Source organism: Astyanax mexicanus, chromosome 1, assembly GCF_023375975.1.
Source record: "Astyanax mexicanus isolate ESR-SI-001 chromosome 1, AstMex3_surface, whole genome shotgun sequence".
Taxonomy (NCBI): domain Eukaryota; kingdom Metazoa; phylum Chordata; class Actinopteri; order Characiformes; family Acestrorhamphidae; genus Astyanax; species Astyanax mexicanus.
This window is the reverse complement of record NC_064408.1, coordinates 45,661,232-45,688,866: the sequence shown is the minus strand read 5'-3', so window position 1 is coordinate 45,688,866 and position 27,635 is coordinate 45,661,232. Positions and strand designations below refer to the sequence as shown.

The 27,635-nt window shown below is 37.2% G+C and overlaps 1 protein-coding gene across 1 annotated transcript; it reads right to left on the bottom strand.

Annotated features, from left to right (window-relative positions):
- Window positions 1–27,635, bottom strand: gnpat (glyceronephosphate O-acyltransferase). Its single transcript, XM_007229970.4, has 16 exons — window positions 27,457–27,635; window positions 25,205–25,396; window positions 24,913–25,089; window positions 22,264–22,393; window positions 21,904–22,031; window positions 20,847–20,922; window positions 19,376–19,527; window positions 18,207–18,337; window positions 17,311–17,534; window positions 16,793–17,044; window positions 13,668–13,747; window positions 13,217–13,357; window positions 11,939–12,038; window positions 6,313–6,406; window positions 6,147–6,208; window positions 1–5,073 (listed from the first exon to the last, which is right to left on the bottom strand). The coding sequence occupies exons 1-16, from the start codon at window positions 27,478–27,480 to the stop codon at window positions 5,030–5,032; spliced, it is 2,007 nt and encodes a 668-aa protein (XP_007230032.3). The 5' UTR covers window positions 27,481–27,635; the 3' UTR covers window positions 1–5,029.

Sequence of the window (27,635 nt, the reverse complement as noted above, 5' to 3'; positions counted from 1 at the left end):
GTATTTTGATTATCAAACTTTAATCTTGTCATTACAGATTTAATACCAAACACACCACAATCATCATTATCACCATATAATCATTAATCATTAGACACACGCTGTCAAACAGTGACAGTACACACAACGTTAATGCTAGACCATGGAAAACGAACAGAACTGAAAGTAAGAGAATATAACTTTGGCAAACGAGTTGGCAAACACTCTTGATTAAGAGAGTTAGGAGGTCCTGAGAGGTATAAAAGTGATGAGACATGTAAGAAGTAGTTACAGGCATCATTAGTTTAATGCATTAGACTTGTTTTACGTCATTTCATCCTTGCTCCAATTTCAAATATTTTTTATACCCATATGTGTGGCCACATATTAGTGCCTCGTGTTGGTTTTAAAGCAGTTGCTGAACAATTCTTAGTGGTTATTAATTAAATAAGTGAGTGTAAAGACTATCCACAGTTCTGCATCATTTTAAGATTAAATCTGAGACAGATTCGTCAGAGTTTGTGTGAATCTTTAAGGTAGGTGTATATAAAGGGCCAGATTTGTAGACTTTTGTCAGATTTTGTAGATTTGTGCCAGAATAATTTGAGATTGTTATGTCTGGCTTTCTTACAGCAGTCAAAGCAAATCTCAGACACAAAACAACCCTGACCTGAGAGTATTTTACAAAAGTGCAGGTTTAAGCCATCGACAAGGCGAGAGTGGTTTGGCACACACTAGTTAGAAATGTGGGCAAAACCTCATCTCATTAACCCCTTAAACACAATCATTTATTAAACAGCTATTAATGCTTCAGTATTACAGTATTATCCAATAACTGGTACAATTTCAGTAACTTCACTTCACTTGCACCCATTGGAAAGTGTAGGTTTACAATGCTATTTGGAAGGAAGATAAAGGTGTGGTCTGGTCTGATATGGTATGGAATGGTAATTAGGGTTTAATGCCAGTGCATCTCACAGGCTATTCTCCTGGCAGGAGCTGGAACAATAAATGGTTCAAAAAATATTAGGACTCATACGGTAAAATTGATTTTGTACAGAAGAAGTGTCTCTAGAAGAAGAAGTGTTCTTAATGGTGTCCTGCACTAATCCATCCTATGCAACTGGAATGTTCTCTGACATTTCCTACAGGTTTTGAGGAAGGGGTGCTTCTGTCATTAATACCATTCCTATAACTATTTTATTTTTTTGTGTATATAAATGAATAAACAATTAAGTTAAATCTTTACACAAAATTTACCAATCTTATTCTGTTCTTATTCTGGAGCCTCATGAGCCCTTTGTGGATGTTTGTTAATCCTAGCTACAGTATTTTGTATAAAACATTTTTGGTCAGATGCGTTTTTTTCATAAAGAACGTGTCGGTGGATATTTGTATAAAAACAAATCTTGTAAAAAAAGGTAAAGAACAATTTAATTGAGCCAGTATATTTGAAAACAAAGTGCCATTCAAAGCTCCAGTCCATAATGTGTCCATAATGCAAAATAAGCTTCCAAAACTTTAACTATTTCATATGATGATATGAAAACCAAAGAATTATCTAAATCTACTAATTTAACCGACAGTAGTCTTCAACATACTGGCCTTGCCTTTTAAGTTTACAAAAATGGTTATTTAGAATATTATCCACTAAAAGGTGCTACACTACACTACACTAAAGATGAGATTTTGCCCTCAGCATTGATATATATATATATATATATATATATATATATATATATATATCCTTTTTGTAGGTTGCTGTACGTTGGTTGAACAAATAAACAAAGCAAAAGTGTCACTTCTCTCTTCCTTTCAGTAACTTTGCAATTTCTCATGAGCAGGAAGCTCTGAAACAAGGCAGTGTGTTTGTTCAAAACAGCTACAATATAAGAGTACCGGTAACTGTTGTTTTGGGAACTTCTGGGAAACACAGTTATGGGCCGTGTATGAAAACTCACACAAATCTCAAGAGTTTAGCCCTAGGTCCTCACATGATACAAAGAAAAACAAATCATTACATTCTTAAAAAAATGAAATATGGCTAAAGTACACTGTAAACACATGCTTCTATGAGAGTTTAAATGATATAACTGCAAAGGACAGTTAGAGGATGATCAAATCCACTGAAATATGTAATCATACAACTCTAACCAGTCATATGACCCAATCTCGCCTGTAGTTTGAGCTTTTTAGTTCCATGTGCAATATTAAAGCACCATTTTTAATCATCAGCGTATGAACATTTTAAGATGAATGGACATGTAGAAAAGCTAAAATAGAAACTCAAAATTATATTAAAATCAAACAGATATCGCCAGACCAAATAAATTAATCAAATTGGAGAAATTATGAGGTTTGGTAAATCGTGACCGGCAGCATCTGGCTAAAGTTGCCCATTCGTACAGATAAGCTACTGACTGAAATCAATGTAGGTCGGTGCAAAGATCTTTCTTAATCCTCCATGGCAAAAGTGATGGGACACAATATCCTATCAGAATAATTAATCAGATACAATGTCCTGCTCAGACCATCCTTTGCAGCTGCATCATTTAAACATAACCTCAACATCACCCACGTGAATTTTTATAAACACTGAAAATATCCACTTTTTGCATAACAAGTTTCACTTCTGATATTCTTTTAGTCTTTTATATCTCCTAAAAAATATATAGCCTATGTCAAGAATACTAAAGCAACTCCTCTTCTGTACTATACAAACTAGAACAGACCATATACTGCAGGATGATCCACAAATTTATTTCCTCTCTAACGGTATTTGCATATGCTGCTCTGCTCTACAGTATAAAAAAGCAGGATTCTCCTGATTTGCAGCTTTGCATCAGAAGAAAAGACACAAAACAAAGCACGTGTAAACATACGCTACCAATCTAACGGCCTTAAAGAATCAAATTTGGTTGCTTTGTTCATCCGACTGAAACAAGCTGAAGAGAATGGCAGTTGTTTGGTAGATGTGACAGTGTAGCAATATTAGACTGTTCCCTTTTATTGCCATTCTCTCAAAGCGTCCAAATTCAGTAACTTCCCAATGGAAAATAAAAGAGAATAAAGTCGGGGTTGACCTATTTTTCTAGCATCTATTTTTCTGAAAAGCTAACACCCTTATCCCAAACAAAACACTGAAGACAGACTATGTCAACGTGCAAAGAAAAAAAAATGCAAGCGAATAAATAGAGTATATAAAAGAAAACAACAAAAACTGAGCGAAAGGCAACTCAGCAAACTCAGAGAGACCAGAAGAGTAACAGTCAGGGGTGAAAGTGCAGTCTCCTTGAGTCCAGCTGTTACAAATATAAGCAAAAAAAAAAAATGTAAATAACAAATACAATAGTAAAGGGATAAATTAATCAGGGGATAGTGGGGAGAGAGAGCTACACACTGCAAATAGAGAAAACTTCTAGAATGTAGGCTTTATCTCATTATGAGACTCTTGTAGGAATGGTCTAAGATTATTCTAGATATTTCAAGTAATTTAAAAACATTTAATATAATTATCTTCACTGTCACACAAAAGCATCATATCTCCATAAAATTTAGAGAAGAAGGAAAAACCCTTCTTAGCTTTTAATGATTGAAAGTCAATGTAAAAAATTTTATTAATTAATATCCTTTAGGAGCAGTTCTATTGGTTCCTTCATCATAGAATTTGGGAATTTGACCACAGAGTAAACAACAAATTATAAATCTATGGCGTTTTCACATCAGCACTATTTGGTTCGGTTTAAAATTTTAGTGCAGTTTGATTGAGCAGGTGTGAAAACAGTAATCGCACTCAGGTGCGGATTAAAACAGCCGGACCGAGACCCGCTAGAGGAGATGTTCTTGGTCCGATCCCAAAAGAACACTTGTGGTGAGAACGTGATCCGGTCTCGATTGGACCCAGCTATCAAATATACTCCTTTTATTTAGGCTAAACTGTTGACAAGTCTCATTTTTTTCTGATATATTAGCCAGATCTCTCACTGAATGCCGCATGTGTTGCGTTCACTGATCGCAGCCACAGGACTCCATTTACTACATCTGCGCTGCAGATACAAACACTGTGTTTGAAATCGCACAGTGTTTAGTGGTAAAACTGCACAGATATCCGGGCAGGAACACAGAATCTTCTCACTATATATACTTTCTTGCTCCTGCACCACACAGCTCTGACCAATCAGAGGAGACAGTGTTTATTGGTGCGATTCTGGTGTTCTGGTGTTCAGGATTATACCTGTGTAAAACCAAACCAAACCGACGGAGAAAAAGCTTAGTTAACAAGTTAACAAACTCATCAACTGACCTGGACCAAAGAAATAAACAACAGGTGTAAAAACACCCTTAAATTCCTGAAATGTCAAACAATTAGCAAAGGTAGCGATACGAGGTTTATGTTTCACAGAACTGATATACTAACATACCATTGTCTTATGAGTCAAGTGTCAATTTGGTATGATACAATCAATTACAAATGTCTAGAAACATCTTGATAAATGTAATTAATTTATTACTTGTATTAATAATATTAATTAATAATATCATAATAGTCTTAGAACAATCCTATAATGAGAAATAGTAGAGTATACTAGAGTGAAATAGTGCCTACAAGAAGTGTTGAATCACTCTCTTTGCAGTGCAGCCTTCATGTGTGCCCAGTCACATTAAAGAGGGTTGGAAACACCTCAAAGAAAGAGTAGAATTAAAGACACCGGGCTTGATCACACAGAAGCCATCCTTCTAAGAGACACATTAAAAGACAGCAAAGAGAAAGAGAGAGGGAGGGTGACAGAAAGAAGGAAGAGGAGAGAGAGAGAGAGAGAGAGAGAGAGAGAGAGAGAGAGAGAGAGAGAGAGAGAGAGAGAGAGAGGCAGGCCCATATCGTAGACAGCATGTCCCAGATGGTGAACCCGTGAAGTCTTTTTAAAGCTCGATGACGAACAGTCTTTGTAGTCAGCAAAGCCTCGGCGCTTCACGAAATTTGCCATTATGGTAATGAAGGCAGTTCAGGCTGGCTCTCCAGACGACGGGAAGGATGTGTGTGTGTGTGTGTTTACAGCCGAGCGAGGACAGGTTTCTGGGTAGGAATTTTACCCCCTGAGAGATGAAGCAGAGCAAAAAGTAAACAAGCTGAGATTAGCACAGCAAAGTAACGCCTGTTAGCACGATAGCGCTGTTCTCTTCAGTGGCAGCTACTCTAGGAAACTGGGTCATACAGAGCAAACTGCGCTCCTGTACTGAGACACGCTGGCTATAGTTACAATAAAGTTGTCTATAAAAGATATGCTAGCAAAGTGCAGAAAAGTCTCTATAGAACACTGGCAAACAAATCATTCAAACTATGTCTGTGTCCCAAATTAAAGTGACACTTCAAAAAGTTTATAAAAAAGTGTATAAAAGATCCATTCATTGAATCCTATTTGGCAGTTTGTATTAAATTTCTTACCAGTTCACATAACCAAACATAAGTGAGCTCTGTCTGTAATGCCATTTCAGGGGCATATCTGTTAATGTAGACATTAATAACTTTTATGAAAGTTGCCTTTACTGTTTTACTTTTCTGTCAGTGTTGTAACACTAACACTAGTGCTAATGGCAGATGATGACAACACTAAGTGCATGCATACAGGCTTTCTAAAAATGCATAAAATCAGATCTGACAGTTTACATTTGTGTCACATGATCACAAATCAGATAAGTCAGTCTACTACCACTTATGAAAATCCAATTTGAAAAGACAGAATTTGAATCAGCCGGTATAAATCACTGTTTGTGTCACATTTAGTGCTTTTCCACCGAAAGAACTCTGGTTTTTGAACCTGTTTTGTTCAGGCTTATAAGAGCTGTGGTGCTTTTTAGGGGACCCTATGGTTCCCTTTGTTAAAGTGTTACCAATGTATTCATTTTATTTGTGTGTAAATAGTCTTCATATTTTATGCTCTATAAAGTTAATTTAACCTGCAAAATGTTGCTATGGTCTGAGTATAAACAGCACTATTTCATTTTTTACTTTTATAAAGCTGCACTACAAGTATAAGTAAACATTAACATTTAGAAAATCTTGCAGATGTTAAAACCAGTCAAGCTAACAGAATATAAAAGGTCTGGAGAATCTGCAGTACATCACTAGATGTGACACAAGGCCAACGCAAATGTGACATCATACTCACCCAATGTGTCCTCCAATGAGTTCACAGCAATCTTGTTAACCTTAAGTGTCACCTGATCACCACTGGGGAAAATAAAACAACAACAGTGTAACACAAAATAAAACTTTACAGCACTCAAACACAGGTATACAATATATAATCCCAGTAAAACTTTATGAAGACTTACACTTTGACTTTTCTGACAGTCTTCAGTCGCATCAGGGCAGCCAAGGCATTCTTCTGCATATCTGATGATAACGCTTCATAACACTTCAGACTTCCTGCATATGTGAGAAAAACAAAACACTATGCGTAAGTCTTTCTTATGAAAGACTAAACTGCATGTTTGTGTGTATGTGCACATGCACGTCTGCGCATAAAAAGAAGCGAAAAAGATTTAAAACATATATTAGTATAAGTAAAAAGCAAACTACCTTCTAAAATCAGCATTAGTAAATGGTGTTGTGTTAAGATCGCAAAAAAAAGGCTTTGTAAAATTGGTGAATTAAAGAGATTAACCTTAACGAAATTAAATTAAAGAGATTAATCTGTGGTAGAAATACATAAACTTTAACAAGTTTCCAGATTAATCATTAAGGAATTAAAATGTTAACTTTGACAGCACTAGTATATGGCGTATTCTTGTTTTTTTTTTCATATAGCAGCTAATAGCAGCTAGTATAAATAAGATGGGCTATACCAATAAAACACACATCTAAACTTTTACTTATATTACTATATATAATATAGATTATATTTATTTTTATTATATTGTTTATATTACTATATATAATTTAAATTCATCATTGACTGACATAAAGCTGCAGAACTAAACAGAACTAGGTCCCTCCCACAAAAACAACTGGTGGGTCTAATAAGCACAAGAATCAGGATGCTTGATGTGTCACACTGAATTCTAGGAGATTGGATATTGGATACATTTTTTATAATCACTGTATATTTACACCAAATGCCTGTATACATACACATAATCTCCTTGCTAAATACCATATCTCAATGGCTTGTGGGAGATTTAGTGCACACAATCATTACAGTGACTTATACAGGTGTCTGTGTTCTCATGCAGTTCCTGAGGTAACACTTAATGATGAATTTACATATAGCTATCCCATTACATTTAGCATTTGTGTTTTTATTTACTGATGGGCTTCAAAATAGTCACTATTTAATGGATGAAAATGAAAAAAAAGACTTAATTTGAAGTAATTTTGGTCCATAACAATTTCCTTTTTCATAACAGATTTATTTTGTCCAAAAAGCAAAAATAAAAAAAACTCAGCTAATGATCTATATTTATTTGTTGGTGCTTAAAACAACAGACAATTTGAATAGATTGCTTTACAAAGTATAGTACATGGAAGATTAATATAAAAAAATACAAATACACACACACAGAACACCCCAAGGTGTTGCATTAGTGCTATATTAGACCTCCTATAAATAATTTAGTTTGTTACTTTACCCTGTAAAAGCCTAGAGGAGGTAAATATGCACCATACTGTACTCTCATATCCGTCTCACTTTAAAGGAAATGTAATAAGCCTCTTCGTGTAGCTACACTAAACAGAACTAAACCCCAATTAACACCCATATTTATCAGAGATCTGAAAGCAGGACTGCTAAACTACAGGTGCTGGTCAACGAATTAGAATAATTTGAAATAGTGCAATCATGAAATTCTTTGAATGCATTTTTTGTGCAGAAAGCAAATCAGGTGTTCACCGCACCTGTCCTACTCGTTAGACTAATCACAGAACTCGTTACCTGGAAAAAAATTTGCTCAGCTGAGCTTTCCAAAAGGCCCATTTAGGCCATTTAACTGTGACACTGTTGTTTTATTGAATTAGAATAATGGAGAAACTGTTTCATTGAATTAGAATAATTTTTATTATAATTACAATCATCACTTTCTCAGTATTTTGTGGCTGCCCCCTTGGCTTGTATGACTGCCTGAAGTCTCCGCGGCATCGATTTGACCAGCTTGTCGCAAGTTTCCGCACTCACAGCTTCCCAGGCAGTGGCAATGTTCTGCTTCAGTTGGTCCAGCGTAGTAGGCTTTCTGTCGCGAATTTTCCGCTTGACGATGGCCCAAAGGTTTTCAATGACATTGAGGTCAGGCGAGTTGGCCGGCCATGCCAAAACTTCAAGCTGTTTTTTAGTGAACCAATCTTTGGTCGACTTTGCTGCATGAGCCGGTGCAAGATCCTGTTGAAATATGAAGTCTTCTTCGCCGAACTGTTCCTCAACAGTCGGAATCAGGAACGTTTCCAGAACATCTTGATATATGGCAGCATTGACAGTCTTCTTGAGGAAGCAGAGTTTCCCTACACCTCGAGCGGACATGCATCCCCAGACCATAACGCTCTGGGGAAACTTGACGGATCTTTTCACGCACTCGTGGTTGTAGGTTTCGCCACCACGACGCCAGACACGAGGACCTTGGTCACCGAAGGAGATGCAGAAGCGTGATTCGTCACTGAAGACCACTTTCTGCCAGTCTTCAGCAGTCCACTCGCCGTGTTCTTTGGCCCACTTCAGCCGTTTCTCCATTTGTTTCTTGTTCAGCATCGGTTTTACTGCTGGAACGCGAGATTTGAAGCCGAGTTCGCGCAGACGACGGTAAGTGGTTGATCTGGAGACGTCAGCGCCGGTCTGCTTGTTCCACAAGTCGGTGAGCTCGGAAGTGGACTTGAACAGGTTGCTGACTGCGATCTTTCTCAGCTGCTTGTTGTCGCGAGCAGAAGTTTTTCGGACGCCGGAACAGTTGGTGCGCTTGCTGCAGTTTTTCTTGAGAGCTTTGCAGACGGAAGACTGGCTGATGCCGAGCTGCTCAGCAATTTTAGTTTGGGTCAAGCCTTGTTGGCGAAGGGCTTGAATTTGAGCCACTATTCCGGTTGAGAGGTCGCGCTGCTTACCCATGATTGATTTTACAACTTAGAAATTCTACTCAACCCTGACTTTATACTGCACAGTGAACACTCTTCACAGGAAACAAAAATTCGAGCATTTATTCTAATTCAATGAAACGGTTTCTCCATTATTCTAATTCAATAAAACAACAGTGTCACAGTTAAATGGCCTAAATGGGCCTTTTGGAAAGCTCAGCTGAGCAAATTTTTTTCCAGGTAACGAGTTCTGTGATTAGTCTAACGAGTAGGACAGGTGCGGTGAACACCTGATTTGCTTTCTGCACAAAAAATGCATTCAAAGAATTTCATGATTGCACTATTTCAAATTATTCTAATTCGTTGACCAGCACTAGTAGGTTCAGGGTGTACCTGTTAATATAACTGCCTTCATCAATATACAGGGGTGATAGTGAAAAAAAATCCTGAGCCTGAACTTTTTTTTCCTGTTCCAACAGGGTGAGGAAGGGGGGGGGGGTTGTTGGGGAGGGACAACAGACTGCATATGTGACGTAACATAGGCATAAATGTTGACACATTATTCAAACATTTAATAGTCTGTGTATAACCTTATTGTCAAGTGACACATTTTAGATAACGTTTTCATTTTCATATTTACATTTTCTCCACTCTTGTAAAAAAAGTGCACTTTTATTTTTTCTTTTTCTACTGAGAGCTCTTCTTAAGATGGTGTCCTTGTGTAAAATAATGTAACTTATGTTTCATAGAGATTTTTATAAACGTCAGGACATGTGGTCTTACTGTGAACTACAAATGAACAGAAGTCACATTACAGCAGTGTTTCTCAACCCTGATCCTGCATATTCTACTGCATATTAACACTGTTCTGCATATTCTACTGCATATTAACACTGTTCTGTATATTCTTCTGCATATTAACACTGTTCTGTATATTCTTCTGCATATTAACACTGTTCTGCAGATATTCTTATGATTTTAGCCGATCTGATTCAGGAGTTTAGGGTTAAGCAGTTTATCAGAGCTGTGTGTGGATGAAACTGGTGAAACCGGTGAAACTGCTCACTTACAAGAAGCTGCAGTTCCTCATCCAACCACTAGTGGGAGCTGCAGCAGCACAAGCCCCCGCTGTCTTTACTCAGTCACAGCTACAGCCCAGCCACGGGCTACAGAGCTCAGCTCAGCCAGTCTGGAGCGTTTTTTTACACGTTTTTTTTTTAAGTTCATCTGTGTAGGAAAAGGTTTTAAAAACGGATAATACAGCTCTCTACAGTTCACCTTTCAGCCAAAGCAGCTAACAGCAGCAGTTGTCACGGAGGCACTGCTCGGATTACATTATAAACAGGTCAGTTAGCGCGCTGCTAACCTCAGGATGTTTTTAACTACGGAGTTTAGTGGACACACCACGGCTGCAAGGTTAGACTGTTGAAGGCTACTGAAGACTATTAAAGGCTATTGGAGGTTATTGAAAGGGTTATTGGAGCAGAAATCAGTAAAGGCTGGTTAGATAAGTGATTCACCTCCTCGACCTTTACTGCGGTGAAACTGCGACTAGCGCTGTCACAGTGATGTTTATTTAACGTCATTAAAACTGATTTTGTCAGGTATTGTCTTATAAATATTTACACAGAACTTATATCTCTCATAAAAAGCGTTTATTTTGGTCAGTAACATTCATGTTTATTTACTAGCAGCGTAAATTACCAGTGTTTGCTTTGGTGTGGATGTAATTAGGGGAATCTGTACCAGCCAGGTTTGCCAGGCACCTGTGTGGCATTAATGTGGCATTTGGCCCCGCCCAAGATCGGTATCGGCGATCGGCCCATCGTGGTGAAAGACGACCGGCGATCGGAATCGGCCCCAAAAACACTGATCGGTTCAGGAGGTGTAAAAAAGGAGGTGAATTTTGGCAGTGCATCTGCGATTCTTTTGCTCTCTGCCCGTTTCTTTCGTTTAGCAGAACCACTTTCATAACTCCGCTTCATTTTCACTGTGACAGCTGTCACTCTAGGTGAAAATCAAGATCAGGTGAAAATCTAGGTGAAATGATTGTGGAATTGTGGAAAACACAATTTTAGTTCAGTGATCAGGGTTAAGAAACTGCTTTAAACTACAAACATAAAGTACTGTACTAAATTCTGACTATCCTCTACATCTGGCTTCTAGCTAATTAGCTATATTCATTTTCTCCTGTAATCCTAAACTAATAACGACAGTGAAATATGTGAAATAGTGATTAGCTGATCAGGTACAGGGCAAGTTGAACATTACATATATAGTTTATTTATTTTCTAAAACCTTGACTCCCTATCAAGCTAACTCACTAACACAGCTGCAGTTTATTAATCACAGTGGGTTTAATCTGTGTGCTGATACAAGAAGTGTATTTTTAACCAGCTATCAGAAACATATCATCACAGTTTACGTGTTTAGCCTACCGTTATCTTTTTTTGAGAAAAATCTCCATATATCCAGATCTGTTTTTAAATCAGCTGAAGCTGCTGCGTCCGATCCCGCTGCTAAATCTCACAGCAAGAGAGGGGCTTCCCCCGCTCCTCCGCAAAAAAAAAAAAAAAACAGCAAGCTGTTTTCTACTGAGAGGCGGGACTTAATACCTGAACCGGCTCTATTTATTTATTTATTTATTTATTTTATATATATATATATTTTTTTTATAGAGCCACGCTACGCCGGAACGCTATCACCCCTGAATATAATAGAAGATTATATCCTAGACCAAACTAATGGTATAGTTCTAAAAAAATGCACCAGTGATTTTATACATGATTTTTTTAGTCTAGGATCACCATATAGTAACTCCTGCATGCAGAGATTATGAAACAATATGAAGTAATATTTGGTGGTTGTTAGCTGGGTTTGCTGTAATGATGTTTATAATGCAGATACCTGCTAGAATGAGCTGTAGAGTGAAGTTTCTTACAGCAGGAACAAACTTATTCTCTGGCAGATTCTCCTCTGTTTCCTCACACAGATATCGGCACACCACCTACACACACACAGACACACAGACACACAGACAAACAGTGTTTAAGTCAGGATATGGCTTTTTTCTTGTATAGGAATCTATATTGGTGCATCTATGTTGGTCAACAAGGTTTTTAAATCTTTTACTTATATTGTAATTTTTTTTTAAGGATTTGGCGTTGTGAATTTAATTACCTATATGCAACAATAATTTTGTTTTTATGATTATTTAAACATACAACAATATGTCCCATATGCACTGCATATACAAACAGCATGTGAATATAAACATCATTAAAAATTCCAAAAAAAATGTGCACACTCTAAAGCATGATTACTGTTTATTTGCTCAATTTGACAAACTACAAGGGGAATGTAATGGGCATATGCAAAGGTACCAGCAGATTTAAAATGTTTTGTTATTTTTCCATTTGTTAAATACATGCAGAAAAACTCAGTCCAAAAGTACTGGATGGAAAACACAGTTCCCCTCCATTAAAATACAATGCTGGCACCTTTATACTGCTTTAGCCAGTACATAAGGCATGGTGCCAGTAAGTTCACATTTATTTGAATCCCATCCTGCGTCAGCAATAGGTGAAACTTAAATTAACTGAATGCATTCATTAGACAGAACGTGTATTATTAAACAAAATAAAATACATAATATATAATATTTAATTTAAAACTCTGGAAAAAATGAAGAGACCACTTTAGTTTCTAAATCAGTTTCTCTGATGTTGATATTTATAGGTATATGTTTAATTAAATTGAACATTGTTGTTTTATTCTATAAACTATGGACAACATTTCTCCCAAATTCCAAATAAAAATATTATCTTTGAAAACGTTTATTTGCAGAAAATGAGAAATGGCTGAAATAACAAAAAAGATGCAGAGCTTTCAGACCTCAAACTAATTCATATTCATAAAGTTTTAAGAGTTCAGAAATTAATATTTGATATAATAACCCTGGTTTTTAATCACAGTTTTCATGCATCTTGGCATGTTCTCCTCCACCAGTCTTACACACTGCTTTTGGATAACTTTATGCCTTTACTCCTGGTGCATAAATTCAAGCAGTTCAGTTTGGTTTGATGGTTTGTGATCATCCATCTTCCTCTTGATTATATTCCAGAGGTTTTCAATTTGGTAAAATCAAAGAAACTTATGATGATATATATTTATATATAGTATTACCTGATAGCCCTGCAGGAACGGGTCAAGAACAGAACACAGGAAGGCCAGTGTGGTCTGTCCACTCTGACACGTCACAATGTCCTGCTGCAGCCCCTGAATTGCACCACACTTCCCCAGAAGAAAACACGCCTCCTCAAAGTCCTGCACCCAGACAGACACACAAAACAGAAATGCAGTCAGACAGATCTATGAGTATTGTCATGTTTATTAAATTATACCAAACCCACATAACTTCAAATAAAAAGACACATTCTAGGCTAGTGTTATAGTATATATTTAAAGCTAATTTTACTCTGGGTTTTAAGGGTCCACGTGAGACGCCTTTTTTTTTTTTTTTCTTATGACGGGTTTTGCTTGGGGGAGGTGAATCTCACTGTGTCTCAATGTAAACTGTGTAGTGTAGTTTTTTTTGTAAACAGTGTAGTTTTTTAGTTTGTGGAGGAGGTTTTACCTGCACTGCAGCCCCGGGGCACAGGATGAACTCGTTGGAGAACACGTTCCACAGGAAGTTAAAGCAATTGTAGACCTCATCTGCAAAAAAAATGTTAAAGCATTTCTTCTTTCATTCTTTCATTTCCATCCTAACCAATCCCCCCAGGCCCCACCACTACCAAGAACTCCCACTTTAACACAGTATATACAAGCGCTGGAAGAGTAGAGGCTAACAGGTGCTTTATCCATGTGGTGGAGATCCACCCCACCACCTAGATCAGGGGTGTCAAACTTAATTATATAAAGGGTTATACTTAAAAAAAATATTATTTTATTATATTATAAACTATTTTGCTATATTAACTGTCTACTATTTTTTCAAAATGTGGCAAAAACTTTAATAGCAAAATTTAGGCATTTAAAACCTTGACCTTGAGCCATAATTTAACAATCTATAGCACACTGGTCAATTGCAAGCAGCTCAAAATGCACAAAAGGCGTGTACTAATTCTCTTAGTTAATCATGGGTGTGTTTTAGGAGTTATGTGAAATAAAACAATCAATATGTCACTTGTCATTCCCTTTAAAAGAGAGCTTCGCTCTGATCTTGGTGTGTTTGTATTTTAACAGTGCTGCGCTTTTTCGAGTCTTAGCAGAGGACACTGACCTGCGCATTCATGCTGTGAAGGTACACCAGCAGCTCATTTAAGGGAACAGCAGTGTTATTTTATTCTTTATTCTGTTTATTGTTGAGTTAAAAGCCAGGTTTGCACTCTGCAGCACATTCGTGTGTATGTTTAACGAGCAGGGGTGTACGCAGCGCACATAGTGCACCTATAGGTATGACAATTTGCTGTTGTCTAGGTTAATTTCAGTCAGTGGCGCAGCTGTGTTTTCCACTACCAAGATAGAATTTATTTGAACTTCCAGATCACCACACCCATCATCGTAGATTTACTTCTTAACTCCGACGCTATTTCAACACCAAAGACACAAGGCGTGATAATACACTGCTGATGGGTTGTAAGATAGCAAGGAGCATCACAACGCATCTTGCGTAGGGTGTTTGATAGGGCCCCTTAAATTTATACACGAATAGAGAGACAGAGCACTAAGCAGTTTGGGGGATCCTCCTAGGCGAATAATGGCTGTAGGGTTGTACAAAAAAGTCACTAGATATGTTGAAAATCACTTTTTGTAATAAGTCACTAGAGAGGCATGAAAGATGCTAAATCGCAAAGTTTGTTACATGCAGTGTTACTGCTGCTGTGAGAGGGAGGAGGGGGTAGGAGGTAGGGTATATTATATTGTAAGTTTAATATTAAAGACTTTAAGGCTGTACAGAATAGGGTTGTCACGATACCAAAATTTTGACTTCGATACCGATACCAACTGTAGTATCACGATTCTCGATACCAAAACGATACTTGGAAGAAAAAAAAACAATAAAAATATCTGAACATAAAATGTTTATTTTTGACTGAACTGGATTGAACACTGAACAATCGGTGCAAACGTTTTTATTCTAAAATGAAACATTTGAACAAAAAACAAGTTTCGTTATTATAACCTTAACTATAACATAATTATCTAAACACTTCCTAAAAACTAAAACTAAAACCAGAGGTAATGGTAGCCTGACTATGTGAACCTGACGGGCGGGCAATAAGTTCTGAATAAGGAAAATAAAGAGACAGAAGAACATTACAATGTTATGTTCATTTTAACACTCACTGCTCCGTTTTATTAATCAACCGTTTACCGTTTTTAATAAGCCCATGTTCAGTGTAACGATCAAGCAGGCTACGTGCCTGACCACAGATTTGCGATGGAAACGCGAAAACGTGAACATCTTGAGTTCATGTTTCACAGCCAATGGGATAATGGAGAAATAGAGAAAACCACGGGTCCAAAACAAAACTCCTGCACACTCCTCTCCGTGTTAACGTGATTTACTAGCAGTCGCTAGTAAATCTTAGTAAAGCTACTGACAGAGTGTATCTTGAATAACTCCACTAACCTGTCGACTTCACAGCTCTTTGTAGAGATCAGGGTGCTTGTCTGCTAAATGAGCGAAATATGATCAGAATTATGTTAAATAACACTGTAACATAGAAGCATAGAACTATTATTTAATTAAAATGATTTTTAAGAACAGCTACACACAGTGCTGCAGGTCAAACGCGGAGACGTTCACGTGCGAGAGAGAGAGAGAGAGACAGAGAGAAAGAGACACGGCGAGAGTGAGAGTGAGAGAGATTTGCGTGTTCTGATGTAAGCTACTCACAGGTAACGGTTCTCTTTGATCTCCTCGTGCTCATATTCTAGTCCCACACATAAGTCTGCAGCTCCCTCAGTGTTTTCTGTCGTATTTTGCGGCTAGCGCGAGCGCTTACAACTAACACCGCGGAGCGCGAGGTGCAGCCGCGTTTGTGCCGAATCCGCTACTGAATCCGACTCCCGCTTCGCGGACAGAATCGGCACAACACCCCCCGCTGTACAACTGCGGGAGTGAAAACAGCGCTTATAAATAAAGTAGTTTAGTTTCACTTTCAGTTTTCGTTATTTTATTTAAAAAAAAAATATCAATAAAAAACAGATGCCTACATCTCAGACTATTTTCCCACACTTCACTCCTCGCGCCCGTTTTGTCCTCAAGTCGCGGACGAGAGACATCTGTTATTTTAGCCGTCGCCATTCTACACTCGCTGCTGCTCTGCTGGCTTGTGCGTGAATCGATTCATTTGTTCAGAACACTAAGTTTATCTGAATCCTGCCACACCGACTGCTGCGGTGTGAATCAGTTTTCTTATGAACTGAATCAAATCGCGCCTACTAATTTGACTCATTTGAAGCTAGTGACTGGGCTATATACAGTATCGAAAGCATCGAACGCTAAAGAACCGAATCGTTTGTGATGACGTAGTATCGAAAAAGAATCGAACCTTCGGTACACCGTGCAACTCTAGTACAGAAACACATGTGGAATTATTTAGTATGTATAATTTGTACCTTGAAAATAATTTTAAGAAATAAAGAAATAAAAGCGGCGGATGAGAAGCTGTGTCCAAACCTTTGACTGGAACTGTATACTCACACACACACACAAACACACACAAACACACACACACAGTCACCTCTCACCTCTCCTGTTGGAGTTGGCAGTCTGCAAGGCCACAGCGAGTAGTGCTGGTCGTACAAACAGGTGCAGTATCTGATTCCTGTATGAGGCGCAGGACAGAACACTGACCGCCTGGTTAAACGCCATCTCATTCGTGGACAACTCTGCTCCCGAAGGCTCGTCAACGACTAATCGCACTCGGCCCCCGGAGACACACACCAGGTTCTTATGTAGAACCAGACTAGAGCTGATCACCTTACTGCAGGGCTCACGATCTAGGAGAGAGTCAATTCAATAAATAAACAAACATTTAAAAATTAAACTAAAGTTAATAAATATATGTTTTCAACACAAAATCATCAGTACATACAATCATATAATATGTTTGTAGGTTTGTATATGTAGGATATATGAAAAAAATATATGTAAAGTGACTTTTGACTATATAATTCAGCACCAGTCTTTGGTTTAGACAACAAAACATAAATAAACAAACAAAAAAAAAAGAACATAAATATTTTTCTTGAAAAACTCAGTTTACCTGGCCAGTCTAAGAAAGCCCCGAAGGTCAGCGCTAGGCGTCTGAGCCAGTCCGCCTGTTCAGTGAGTGTGGACAGGTCCATCCCATCTGGGTTCTGCAGTAGAAGCATGGCCACGAGCACCCACGGCTTCAGCACCATGCTCTCCTCCTGCAGACGCACCAGCCGATACGCAGTGTCGTTCACAAACGACTGCGTGTCTGCTGCCGGCTTCTGGGGAATATGCCTGACAGGAAACCACAAAAGCATCAGCGATAGAAAAAAATTAAAAAAAATCAGGTTTATTACAGATAGTGTGATGGTTGCTTTTTGAATCAGCATTTTGTTCTTCTAGTAAAATGTTCTCAATGCCACTGGCTGCAACACAATCCCAAAGCATGGTCAACTACACCCCTGTGCAGATGTAGCAATGTTCATGAAATTCTGCATCCTTCTTTCTCAACACACACTACCGGTCAAAAGTTTTAGAACATCTCCCATTTTTTTTCCATAGCCCACTGGCAGTACTGCATGACCCACCCTAGCACACTTTTTCAAAACAGAGTTCTATAATTAACTTTCCACCTCTTTTAAAGGATCTGTGACACAAAAGTTATCATGCTCTTTTGAGTTAAAATCTCTGTCAATGCAGTCAATAGATTTATTCAATTTTAGATCAGTTACTAGACTTGAAGTAAAGCATAAATGTAAAATAAAAAAAGATCTGCAATGGTGTTTTTTGTAAAAGCTGGTCATTGTTGCTTGGTAACTTGAAAGGAGTTCATCTTCTGTACTATATTTTTCAGTAAACAAAAAAGTAAAGTTACCTAATATACAGGTTTACTCTACATTAAACTATACAGCAGCAGCGGTTTCAGTAGTACTGAGTAACGTGTGTGAGCTGCTGCAGATGCTTCACCTTGGCACCAGGTTGTACTGGGAGCGATTTATATGTCCCTGAGCCAGACTGCGCACAGAAACAGGCTGACCAAAATACACATGCATACTGCCGTAATCCTCACTGAGGATCCGCCGAGCCTTCAACAATCCCTGGATAAAACAGAGGGAGAAAGAGACAGATAGAAAATAAAATAATAAGTAATTAAGTAAAATAAATACTAATACAGTAAAGATAGTTACTTTGGGTAAAATACTTTAATAATTTTTTACAGGATCCTACAGAAGTAAATATTACATCTAAAAGAACATTATTATCGATTTTTATAGGCATATTATCAAAGTATTTGTCAAGGTCACACCTAAACCTTATATCCTTTTTTGTCTTTTTTTTACATAATGTGAATCTGGCAGTTGTTCTTTATGTTTCTTTATGTTATGTGTCAAAATTATATTATATTGAACCAATAGAAATGCTCCAAAAATGACTTGCAAGTTAAAATGTATATTGGTTCGATTCACAGAAAAGCTTTTCCTTTTTTTTTTTTTAAGTTTCTAATTTGGAGGTATGAGGTTTTTGTGTGACAGCGACAACCTGTTATATTGCACATTTTCGGTCATGGACTGTAAAAGTAGAAAAAGTGGAAACACTATTGGATTAAATTGATTACTGAATCACATCCCTTCATGAAATAACGCACATCCAGAATTATACAGTTAAATCTAATCATCTCATCTAACTAATCATCTCTCTAACCACTATCTACTATGACCAACTATCTACTATAGATAAAGCAGCCCCTCTTTGCCTTGATGAGGCTTTACACACTCTTGCTGGTCTCTCAAGCAGTTTCATGGGGAGCCTCCTGCGAGAGTAAAAAACAGGCACATAAGATCACACACACTGCTGGCTGCTGGAAAATAGCTGCACTATTTCAACCAGCTTATTTCAATCAGTTTCAATGTATATAATTTCAGTAACACACTTGAAGATTAAGCCTGTAGATTAAAATGAATTTAATTATAAAAAACATACTCATAAGTTTGTTTACAGTAAATTTAATATGATGCCAATAAAGATAAATAAGGAGTTTTGTGTGTGCGTGCGTTTGTTTGCCTGTTGTAAAAGCTAGAAGGAGAACATTACATTACATTACATTTGGCAGTTCAACAGATGTGTGTGTTACTCACAGATGTGGACTCTTTGGGTTTTGGCACTCCAAGCAGTTCTCGGGCATAAAGAGCTTCCTCTAGAATCCGCTCATAGCTGATACTGACTGGAACTAGATTAACATCAAACACCTCTCCTTTAAAAAACGGCTCCATTACTATATTTAACAGACCTGAGAAATAGAGAGAGAGAGAGAGAGAGAGAGAGAGAGAGAGAGAGAGAGAGAGGGAACATTTAAATAAAAAAGTTCACATCAAGCAGCAGAATTGTCAAGTTTTCAGAAGAAGTGAACAGATTCCCCTCATATTCCTTTTACTTCTGTAAATAAATGAGGGTTTATGGGTTTAATGGGGAAAATGACCAGTGACTGCTGAATGGGATTTTCTGCAAAGTGAATCACAGCACCTGTTTGTGGATAAAGTCCTGCCTTTTAACAAAAAGAGCCAATTATCTTGCTGCTTGTGTGGAGAGCGGAAGAGAGTCAGCATGCCAAAAAAATCATGCTTTTTGTGCATGTTTGAGCCAAACGTTAGAAACTGAAAATTGGATTTTTGGCAGATTTTATCAGTGATGTAAAATAGGATGTTCAAATGGTTATCAATTTAGAGTGCTTTGGTCTCTCCTTATTTAAACCCAGGCTGGTACTGCATGAGGGGATAAAAGCACCCAACTGCACTGGCAGGATAGCCAACTAGTTACTGACTTGGCAAAAGGGACTAAATATAATATAAATTTGAATCTACTGAAGCCACTCCCTTTGCAAAAAAAAATTTGGTGTAATGGTTTGCACCATGGTTCACTGCAACTTTTACACCTGCAGCTTTAGTTTAGACGACTAAAAAGTCTGGAAATCCAGACCAAAAAGGGTTAGTGTGAAATCACCCTTGGACCAAGAGAAAAAAATGAAAGAGAGAAAAATATACAAATTGATGCAAACAGAGACAGAAAAAAATATGTGAAATGGAGGAAAAAAGAGGAAAAAAAATAGAGTGTTTTGGTCTGACACAAATCTGACAGATATTAGTCTTCAGAAGAATGGATTGGTTTTTCATAAATCTTAATTTGCTTTTTTTGAGCTCTGATTGATGGGCGAGCGAGATCTACCTCACACAGTCACTTTAAACCTTCCCCTCCATAAATAAGACAGAGCCATTAATTCACTCTGCTGCTGTGATTTGATTGTGCAACTGTTCTGAAATTTCGTTCAGGCAGCTGCCACTGGAACCCAAGCTGTGGAAAAAGCCTTTTCCTGTCACCTCCCATTTACTTGCAGGGAGCGGTAGAAAGGGGGGGGGGGGGTTCAGAAGGAATAAAAAAAACGGGCGAAAGGCTTGACGCTGCGTAATATTATGCAGGAGTCAGCACGGACCCTCTGTCACAGAGTCAGACGAGTCGGAACGCTGGAGCGAAACAGATAAAAAAAAAAAAATACAGGCTTCGATGTTTTACAATCTTCTTGCAGGGAGCATCATGGAGCTGGTATCAGATTACCTGTCTTTGGCGTCAATGATTTCCCTGTTCGACTACGTGTTCCTTCCAGGAAGAACTCGATTGGTGCATAGCCATTCTATGGAATTAAGCAGATTCAAACGCATTAGGCATAAAACACTGACAACTGATTAGCAGGTGATTCAACATCCGCTCATAATAAGAACCCTAAAGAAGAGACCACTTAAAAATGATGAGTCTCTTTGATTTTACCAAATTGAAAACCTCTGGAATATAATCAAGAGGAAGATGGATGATCACAAGCCATCAAACCAATCTGAACTCCCTGACTTTTTATACCAGGAGTGGCATAAAGTTATCCAAAAGCAGTGTGTAAGACTGGTGGAGAAGAACATGCCAAGATGAATGGAAAAACTGTGAATAAAAACACAGTTTATTATGGTTATTCCACCATATATTAATTTCTGAACTCTTAAAACTTTATGAATATGAACTTGTTTTCTTTGCATTATTTGAGGTCTGAAAGCTCTGCATCTTTTTTGTTATTTCATCCATTTCTCATTTTCTGCAAATAAATACTCTAAATGACAATTTTTTTATCTAATTTGGGAGGAATGTTGTCTGTAGTTTATAGAATAAAACAACAATATTAGCAAAATCTGAGAAACTGATTCAGAAACTGAAGTTGGTACCTTAATTCTTTCTAGAGCTGTGTGTTTATTCCTGTTTTAGTATTTAACCATTTCCATATTCCACTGTCTTGACTATTTTACTGTTCTACTATCTACACTGTTAGCTGTTAGCTAGCATTGAGCAGCTAGCTGCATTCCAGTGTTTGGAGGTCCCTTATACCTGTAAACAACTGACGCTTCAAACATACAGTGTGAGATACAAAATTTCATATTTGCCTGGCTTAATGTACCCAACAAGTAAACGAACATAGCTGACAAACACTTTAAATTTAAAACCTGCATGCCTAATTAATCACACATTTAAGTAGCTTGAAGAAAATTGTAACAGCCAAGGCTTGTTTGAATGCATTATTATACAGATGAATGAAAGAAATTATAGATAGAATAGATAACTGGAGAATCCTTACCCTAAGCATGGTCTTTACATATTCTGAGAAGACCGCCCAGTACAGTTTATCTCCCCCAAATGAGCGGCGAATAAAAAATGCACCGGACATCCGTAACATCTCTCCAACAAACTTCATGCTCATAAAATCTGTAACAAAACACAGCATTTTTTTGGAACCAAACACACTTAACTGATTATTATCAAGGTGTCATTATTATGAACCCCAAAGCATTCAACCTCACCCCCCAATATCTAAAATAAAACAAAGAAACTGCAGCAATCTAAATTCAGGTTAGATCGCTCAAAGTGGGTTACAGTACAATAAAAACAATAAAAATCAATTGATTTAATAATTTTGCTGCAAAATTCAGATACACACCCATCCCAGCAGCGATGACAGGCAGAGCCAGGTCATACGTGTACAGGATGTAGGACATCATTAGAAAGTCCATGTAGCTGCGGTGACTGGGCAGAAGAACCACTGGATGCTCCTGAATGGCCTGCTGAAGCTGGAAACAATGATTGATACAACTGATTAGTAAAATGTAAACCAACATCAATCAAATGCAGCGGTGTTCACAAAAGTGGTAGTGGTTATCAAGCAAGAAAATGTAATCTCAGCAGATGTTTTATTATTTCTTTTGATTATATTTACATGAACAGACCTTTTATATACATGTACAATATAGTATATATATATATATATATATATATATATATATATATATATATATATATATAGTATAATAAGGTATAAAAATACAAACATTAAACAAAAATTAGAAATATAATCAATGCAATAATCAACACAGCAAAGCCTCAAAGTTAAAGGGAATTTTAGTACTGTTATTTGCAAGAGATCAGACCAGAGGTCACACTGTGAAGACTTTGATATCCGATTTGAGCGTCCAGATTGTCCAGACAGACGCATCTGTACAAATCTGATTTGTAAACTTATTTTAAACCACCTCCAAACATGTTTTTGAAATGTAATATTTATGTGTTTTTGTTGTCCAGAGTAAAAAATCCAAAACTAGATCTTAAAATCTAAAATCTAAAATCGAACTAGATACGATCTAAATAGATTGTTTGAGGATAAAGATACAGATACAACATAAGATTTGGGATTGCACCTGAACATAGCCTTATAGATGGCAAGATGTTTACACCTCTTAGGTAGTGTCTCTGTTTCAGCAACAATTTCTCTGAACTTTGGACAGTTGCTACATCAGTACACAAGGTGGCGATATGGTACTGGAACTGGAACTGGTTCAGCTCTCTTCAAACAAAACAGAGCAAAGACCAGCAATTGATCATTTCTTTTTCTACAGATTGACTTCTATATACAGTACCAGTCAAAAGTTTGGACACACCCTCTCATTCAATGTTTTTCTTTATTTATTAATAATATTATTTATTATTAAATTGATTTACTACATTTCAGATTAATATTAAAGACATGCTAACACTTAAGGACACATATGGAAATATGCAGTAAACAATAAGTGTTTGTCCTCCACAATCTCCTGACCTAAACCCAACTGAGATGGTGATTTGAGGTGATTTGAGATGAGCTGGAGCTTCACATTGTGAAGGAAAAGCATCAACTATTATTCAGCACATCCAGAAACTCCTTCAAGACCCTGAGAAAACTATTCCAGGTTACTCTCCCTCATGAGAAAATACTGAATGTGCAGATCTGTCCTCAAAGAAAAATGTTAATATTTAGAAGAATCTAAAGTATTCTGTTTTTTAACACTTTTTGTTTACACAATAATTCCACAAGTGTTCCTGTGTAGCTTTAATACAGTCTTCAATATTAAATGTACCATGTAAAAATCATAAAAAGAAAAAAACTTTTGACTGGTACTGTATCTATATAGATCCATATACTAATATTGTTAACATCACTCAAAAACCTCACAGAAATATTCTGAAACAGTACTGAAACAGGAAAAATGACAACTACCTTCCACAAACAATTAGGCTTTCATTTCAACCAAGAAAGAGCTCACCAGAATTTCTCTGTGTAATCAGTTTATCGCGGTCTTCAAACAACTGAAATGGGGTCTGTCTCATGATGAAGGATTTTTTGCCAGTTATACTGTACATTTAACCTGCTGTGGGGAAGGTTATGTTTGCGATTTCTGATAACATTAACAAACATAAACTCTGTTCAAGTCCAAGTTCCTGACCAATCAGGGTCCTTTTGGTTCATATTTGTTTTTATGTGTCCTGTCTGTGGTATTACATGGAAAATAAATGCTTTATTTAGGGAAGAAAATACCTTTTTTAAAATAACTGGTATTTAAATAAGAATGACGGCAGATATGACAACATTGCTTTTATCATTAGAAGTGCTTGACTTTCTATATAATATATTTATGCATGAATATTAGGGGGCTCGGCTCCTCGTGTTTCATGAAGTGCACTCCTGTATTTTCACAATAAAGCACTGCAACTAGGACTGGGCAGTATATTGTAAATATGAATGTAATTTGTAGATGTATTTTACATCTATTAAATTTATTTAATTGGTTTATTTAATTTATATTTTTAAAACAATGTAAATGGTTTTTGGGGGGATGACACTTAGCAGAGTATATTCTTCTGTACTTTATGTCATCATCATAATTAAAGGGGCAGCATTACAAATTAATTTAATCCAGTGCAGTTTGCTGAGTGACAAACTGCAAAGTATGAAATTGCCTTCAGTGTTTATTTTTAAATCTATATATTAAATCAGAAACAATTTATAATTGTTAACTAATTATAGATACTTACTAACTTTATTTGATTTTTTTCATATAGTATATATATTTTTTTTATTATATCACACAGCCCAAACTGCAACAACACCAGCTATCTTTGGACAAAACTAGTCACCATCATCCTTCATATAACTGGACACTCTTACTGGCTTACTAGACTAAACACAGAGCCCAGGCGTAGTGCAGAAGTGTTTCATGATTGGGGCATCTGGCCTTCTATATATAGCTGTGAAAGTGGCATCAGCTGCTGGACTCACCCTCTGAATGCCCTCCTCGTTGACACACACGCTATGGAAGAGTACTTTGAAGGCCTTGCTGAGGGTAAAGGCGAAAAAGCGGATGGTGCCGAGCTGCAGGCGGTGGGCCATTTCCTCCAGTAACAAGGACGCCTCCTCCTGAACCGCCTCCTGAGACTCACCACACTCTGCTGAGACCTACAGAGAGTGATGTGTACATTGTTTAAAAAAAAATAACTACAGTATACTGAAGGCAAACCGAGCCAGCTTCGGCCTCGTACTTCAGATGCTCATTTGTGTAGAGTGTTTTTACCTGGCTGATGACATACTGTAGAGAGTCAGACTGCAGGACGATGTTTTTGAGCATGCTGGCCTTGCATGGAACCAGTCCCTTATAGAGAGCGGGTGTGTAGCACCTGAGAGCATATCTCAAATCACTGGAGTTTCGTCTCTCCTCAAGAATATCCTCAAAATCGTCCCTCTTCTTCAGCACCGGGTCCCTGGGCTACAGGACAAAACACAGAAGATACATAAAAAGAACGTTTTATGAAATTTATGATACATCATCACACAGCCTTTAATTTTTTTAAACGTAGTAAGTTTAATTTTGCAGGACCAGTTCCAAATCTGAAAAGCTTGCAACAGGTTGCTGAAACATGCAAACAGGGATGTACTCCAAAAAAAAAATCAAACAAAAAAAAGCTACATTTGAACTGAATGTAGCTAGCTGACAAGTCTAATCCAAAAATAACCAATTGCAACATATATGTAACAGATCCTTTAAAAGCTGTGGAAATTACAGCATTCTGTCTTTTACTTTAACTCATGAAGTCCCTAAGCGACATTTACTAATCATCATGAGAGCATCATTACAAGACAGTGTGTGAATCTGTGTTTATTGATAATATTTAGAGTCATGTTTTCACATTAAGAAACAAACATTAACAAGATGCTCACTTAATTTAAATTATAAATTAAATTTTTAATTTGGTATCAATATTTAGAAACGGTTCTGGGCTCTAATGTGTTAAGTATGTTTGGCATATAAAGTTTGCTTCCTTTTGCTTCCAGTTTTAGAACTGAAGCTAATGAGATTAATGTAGTTTACAAATAACGGACACCCAAGAGGTCATTGCAATAAAAACAGCTTCAAACCAAGTCCACAAATAGAAACATCAGCATAGCTAGAAGAGACATCACAGAGATTAAGCTGTTTTGAATACTGTCTTGACTGTTTGACCCTATAATTACCAATATACTGTAGCTATATCTGTGATAGGATCAAAATGTACTATTTTGCATTTTTATGGCTGTTGATTTGAATTGCAGTACTTATCATGTAGTTTCTCAACCCAGTCTCAGTATAATCCAGTACATATGTTCCACATATACACAGTGTCCTAAAGCTTAAAAAGCTTCACAACCCTGTTAGTGGAGGCCCATTGCCCTGCACATTTTAGCGCATTCCCTGCCTTAACACACACTTTAAATCAATAACAGGTTGTTGATCAGCTGAACAGCTCGGCATTAGGATCAGGTGTGTTAGGAGTAGGAGCAGGACCCGGGACCAGGGTAAAGCAATGCTGGGTGTGTTAGAAGCTGAGATGGAGCAAAAGGTGTGGCGATGTTGGAATATTGTGACATTAATTTGAGATCATGAGGGTACAACTTTTTTTGCTGTTTGTAGCAAAAGAAACAAATCACACTGTTCTCATTTCCTATTAAATAATATATTCTTGAGAAAGATTCTATCTGTCCAGAATCATTTATTTTACTTCAGTCCTGGATATATGGAGTGCATTATGATTATCATGACATGCTGTATCCTTGTTAGCTAAATGTCTGAGCTAACACTAACTAGCTGTTGCTAGTGCTAACTAGCTAGCTAACTAACAAGCTAGCTAACAAGAGACAAACACAAAGACACAAAAATTCTTACTTAGAAAAGTAGTTTTTATTTATTTATTTTAATTTATGTTGTCCTTGTTGTATTCTATTCACTAATTTTAACCTCAACCATGAATAACACTAAAATCTAAACTTAACCAAAACCTTACCCTAAACAGGAAATCTAACCCTACATCTAATCCTAAACCCAAATCTAACCCTAAAATGTGAAGATTAGAATTATTGGATGTAGTGACACATTCAGTAGATAATCATCTACTTTCAGTTGCATTTAATAGACATGCGGTTGGATGTTAGTTTAATATTTAGTTGAATGTTAGTTGAGCATCTATAAGGAATTTATAATGAACCATCCAAATAAAGTGATACCAACTTCAGACAACAATCTTGACCAAATTACTATGACTGTGTAAATCAAGAGTTTTTTCCCTAAACAATCTTACGTTAAACTCTTAAAACAGTTCCAGCTGATCTCTCCGATTGAGGAATCCCTCTCAGAGTGTTTCTAACTATATGAGGTGATAAAAGATCAATCATTTAATCTGTGCAGCTGTAGTTAAACTGAGTTCAGCAGCTGTAAGAATCTAGTTAGGTTGGTTTAGGGGTCAGGCTGGTTTGACAGCTGGGTCTGAGTGTATATAAATGTGTGATACTCACCGAGTAGAGAGATTTAGAAGCCATTCCGACTCACAGTCTGTAATAAATCATGGGTGAGCGAGTTTATCCTGCAGGGAATGACCTGAGCGCGCACTCAGAGGCTGCTAAAGTCTGAAACAGTGACCGGACTGCTGGATCCACATGGGTGTTGTCACTAAAAACACCCACCACTAAAAGCC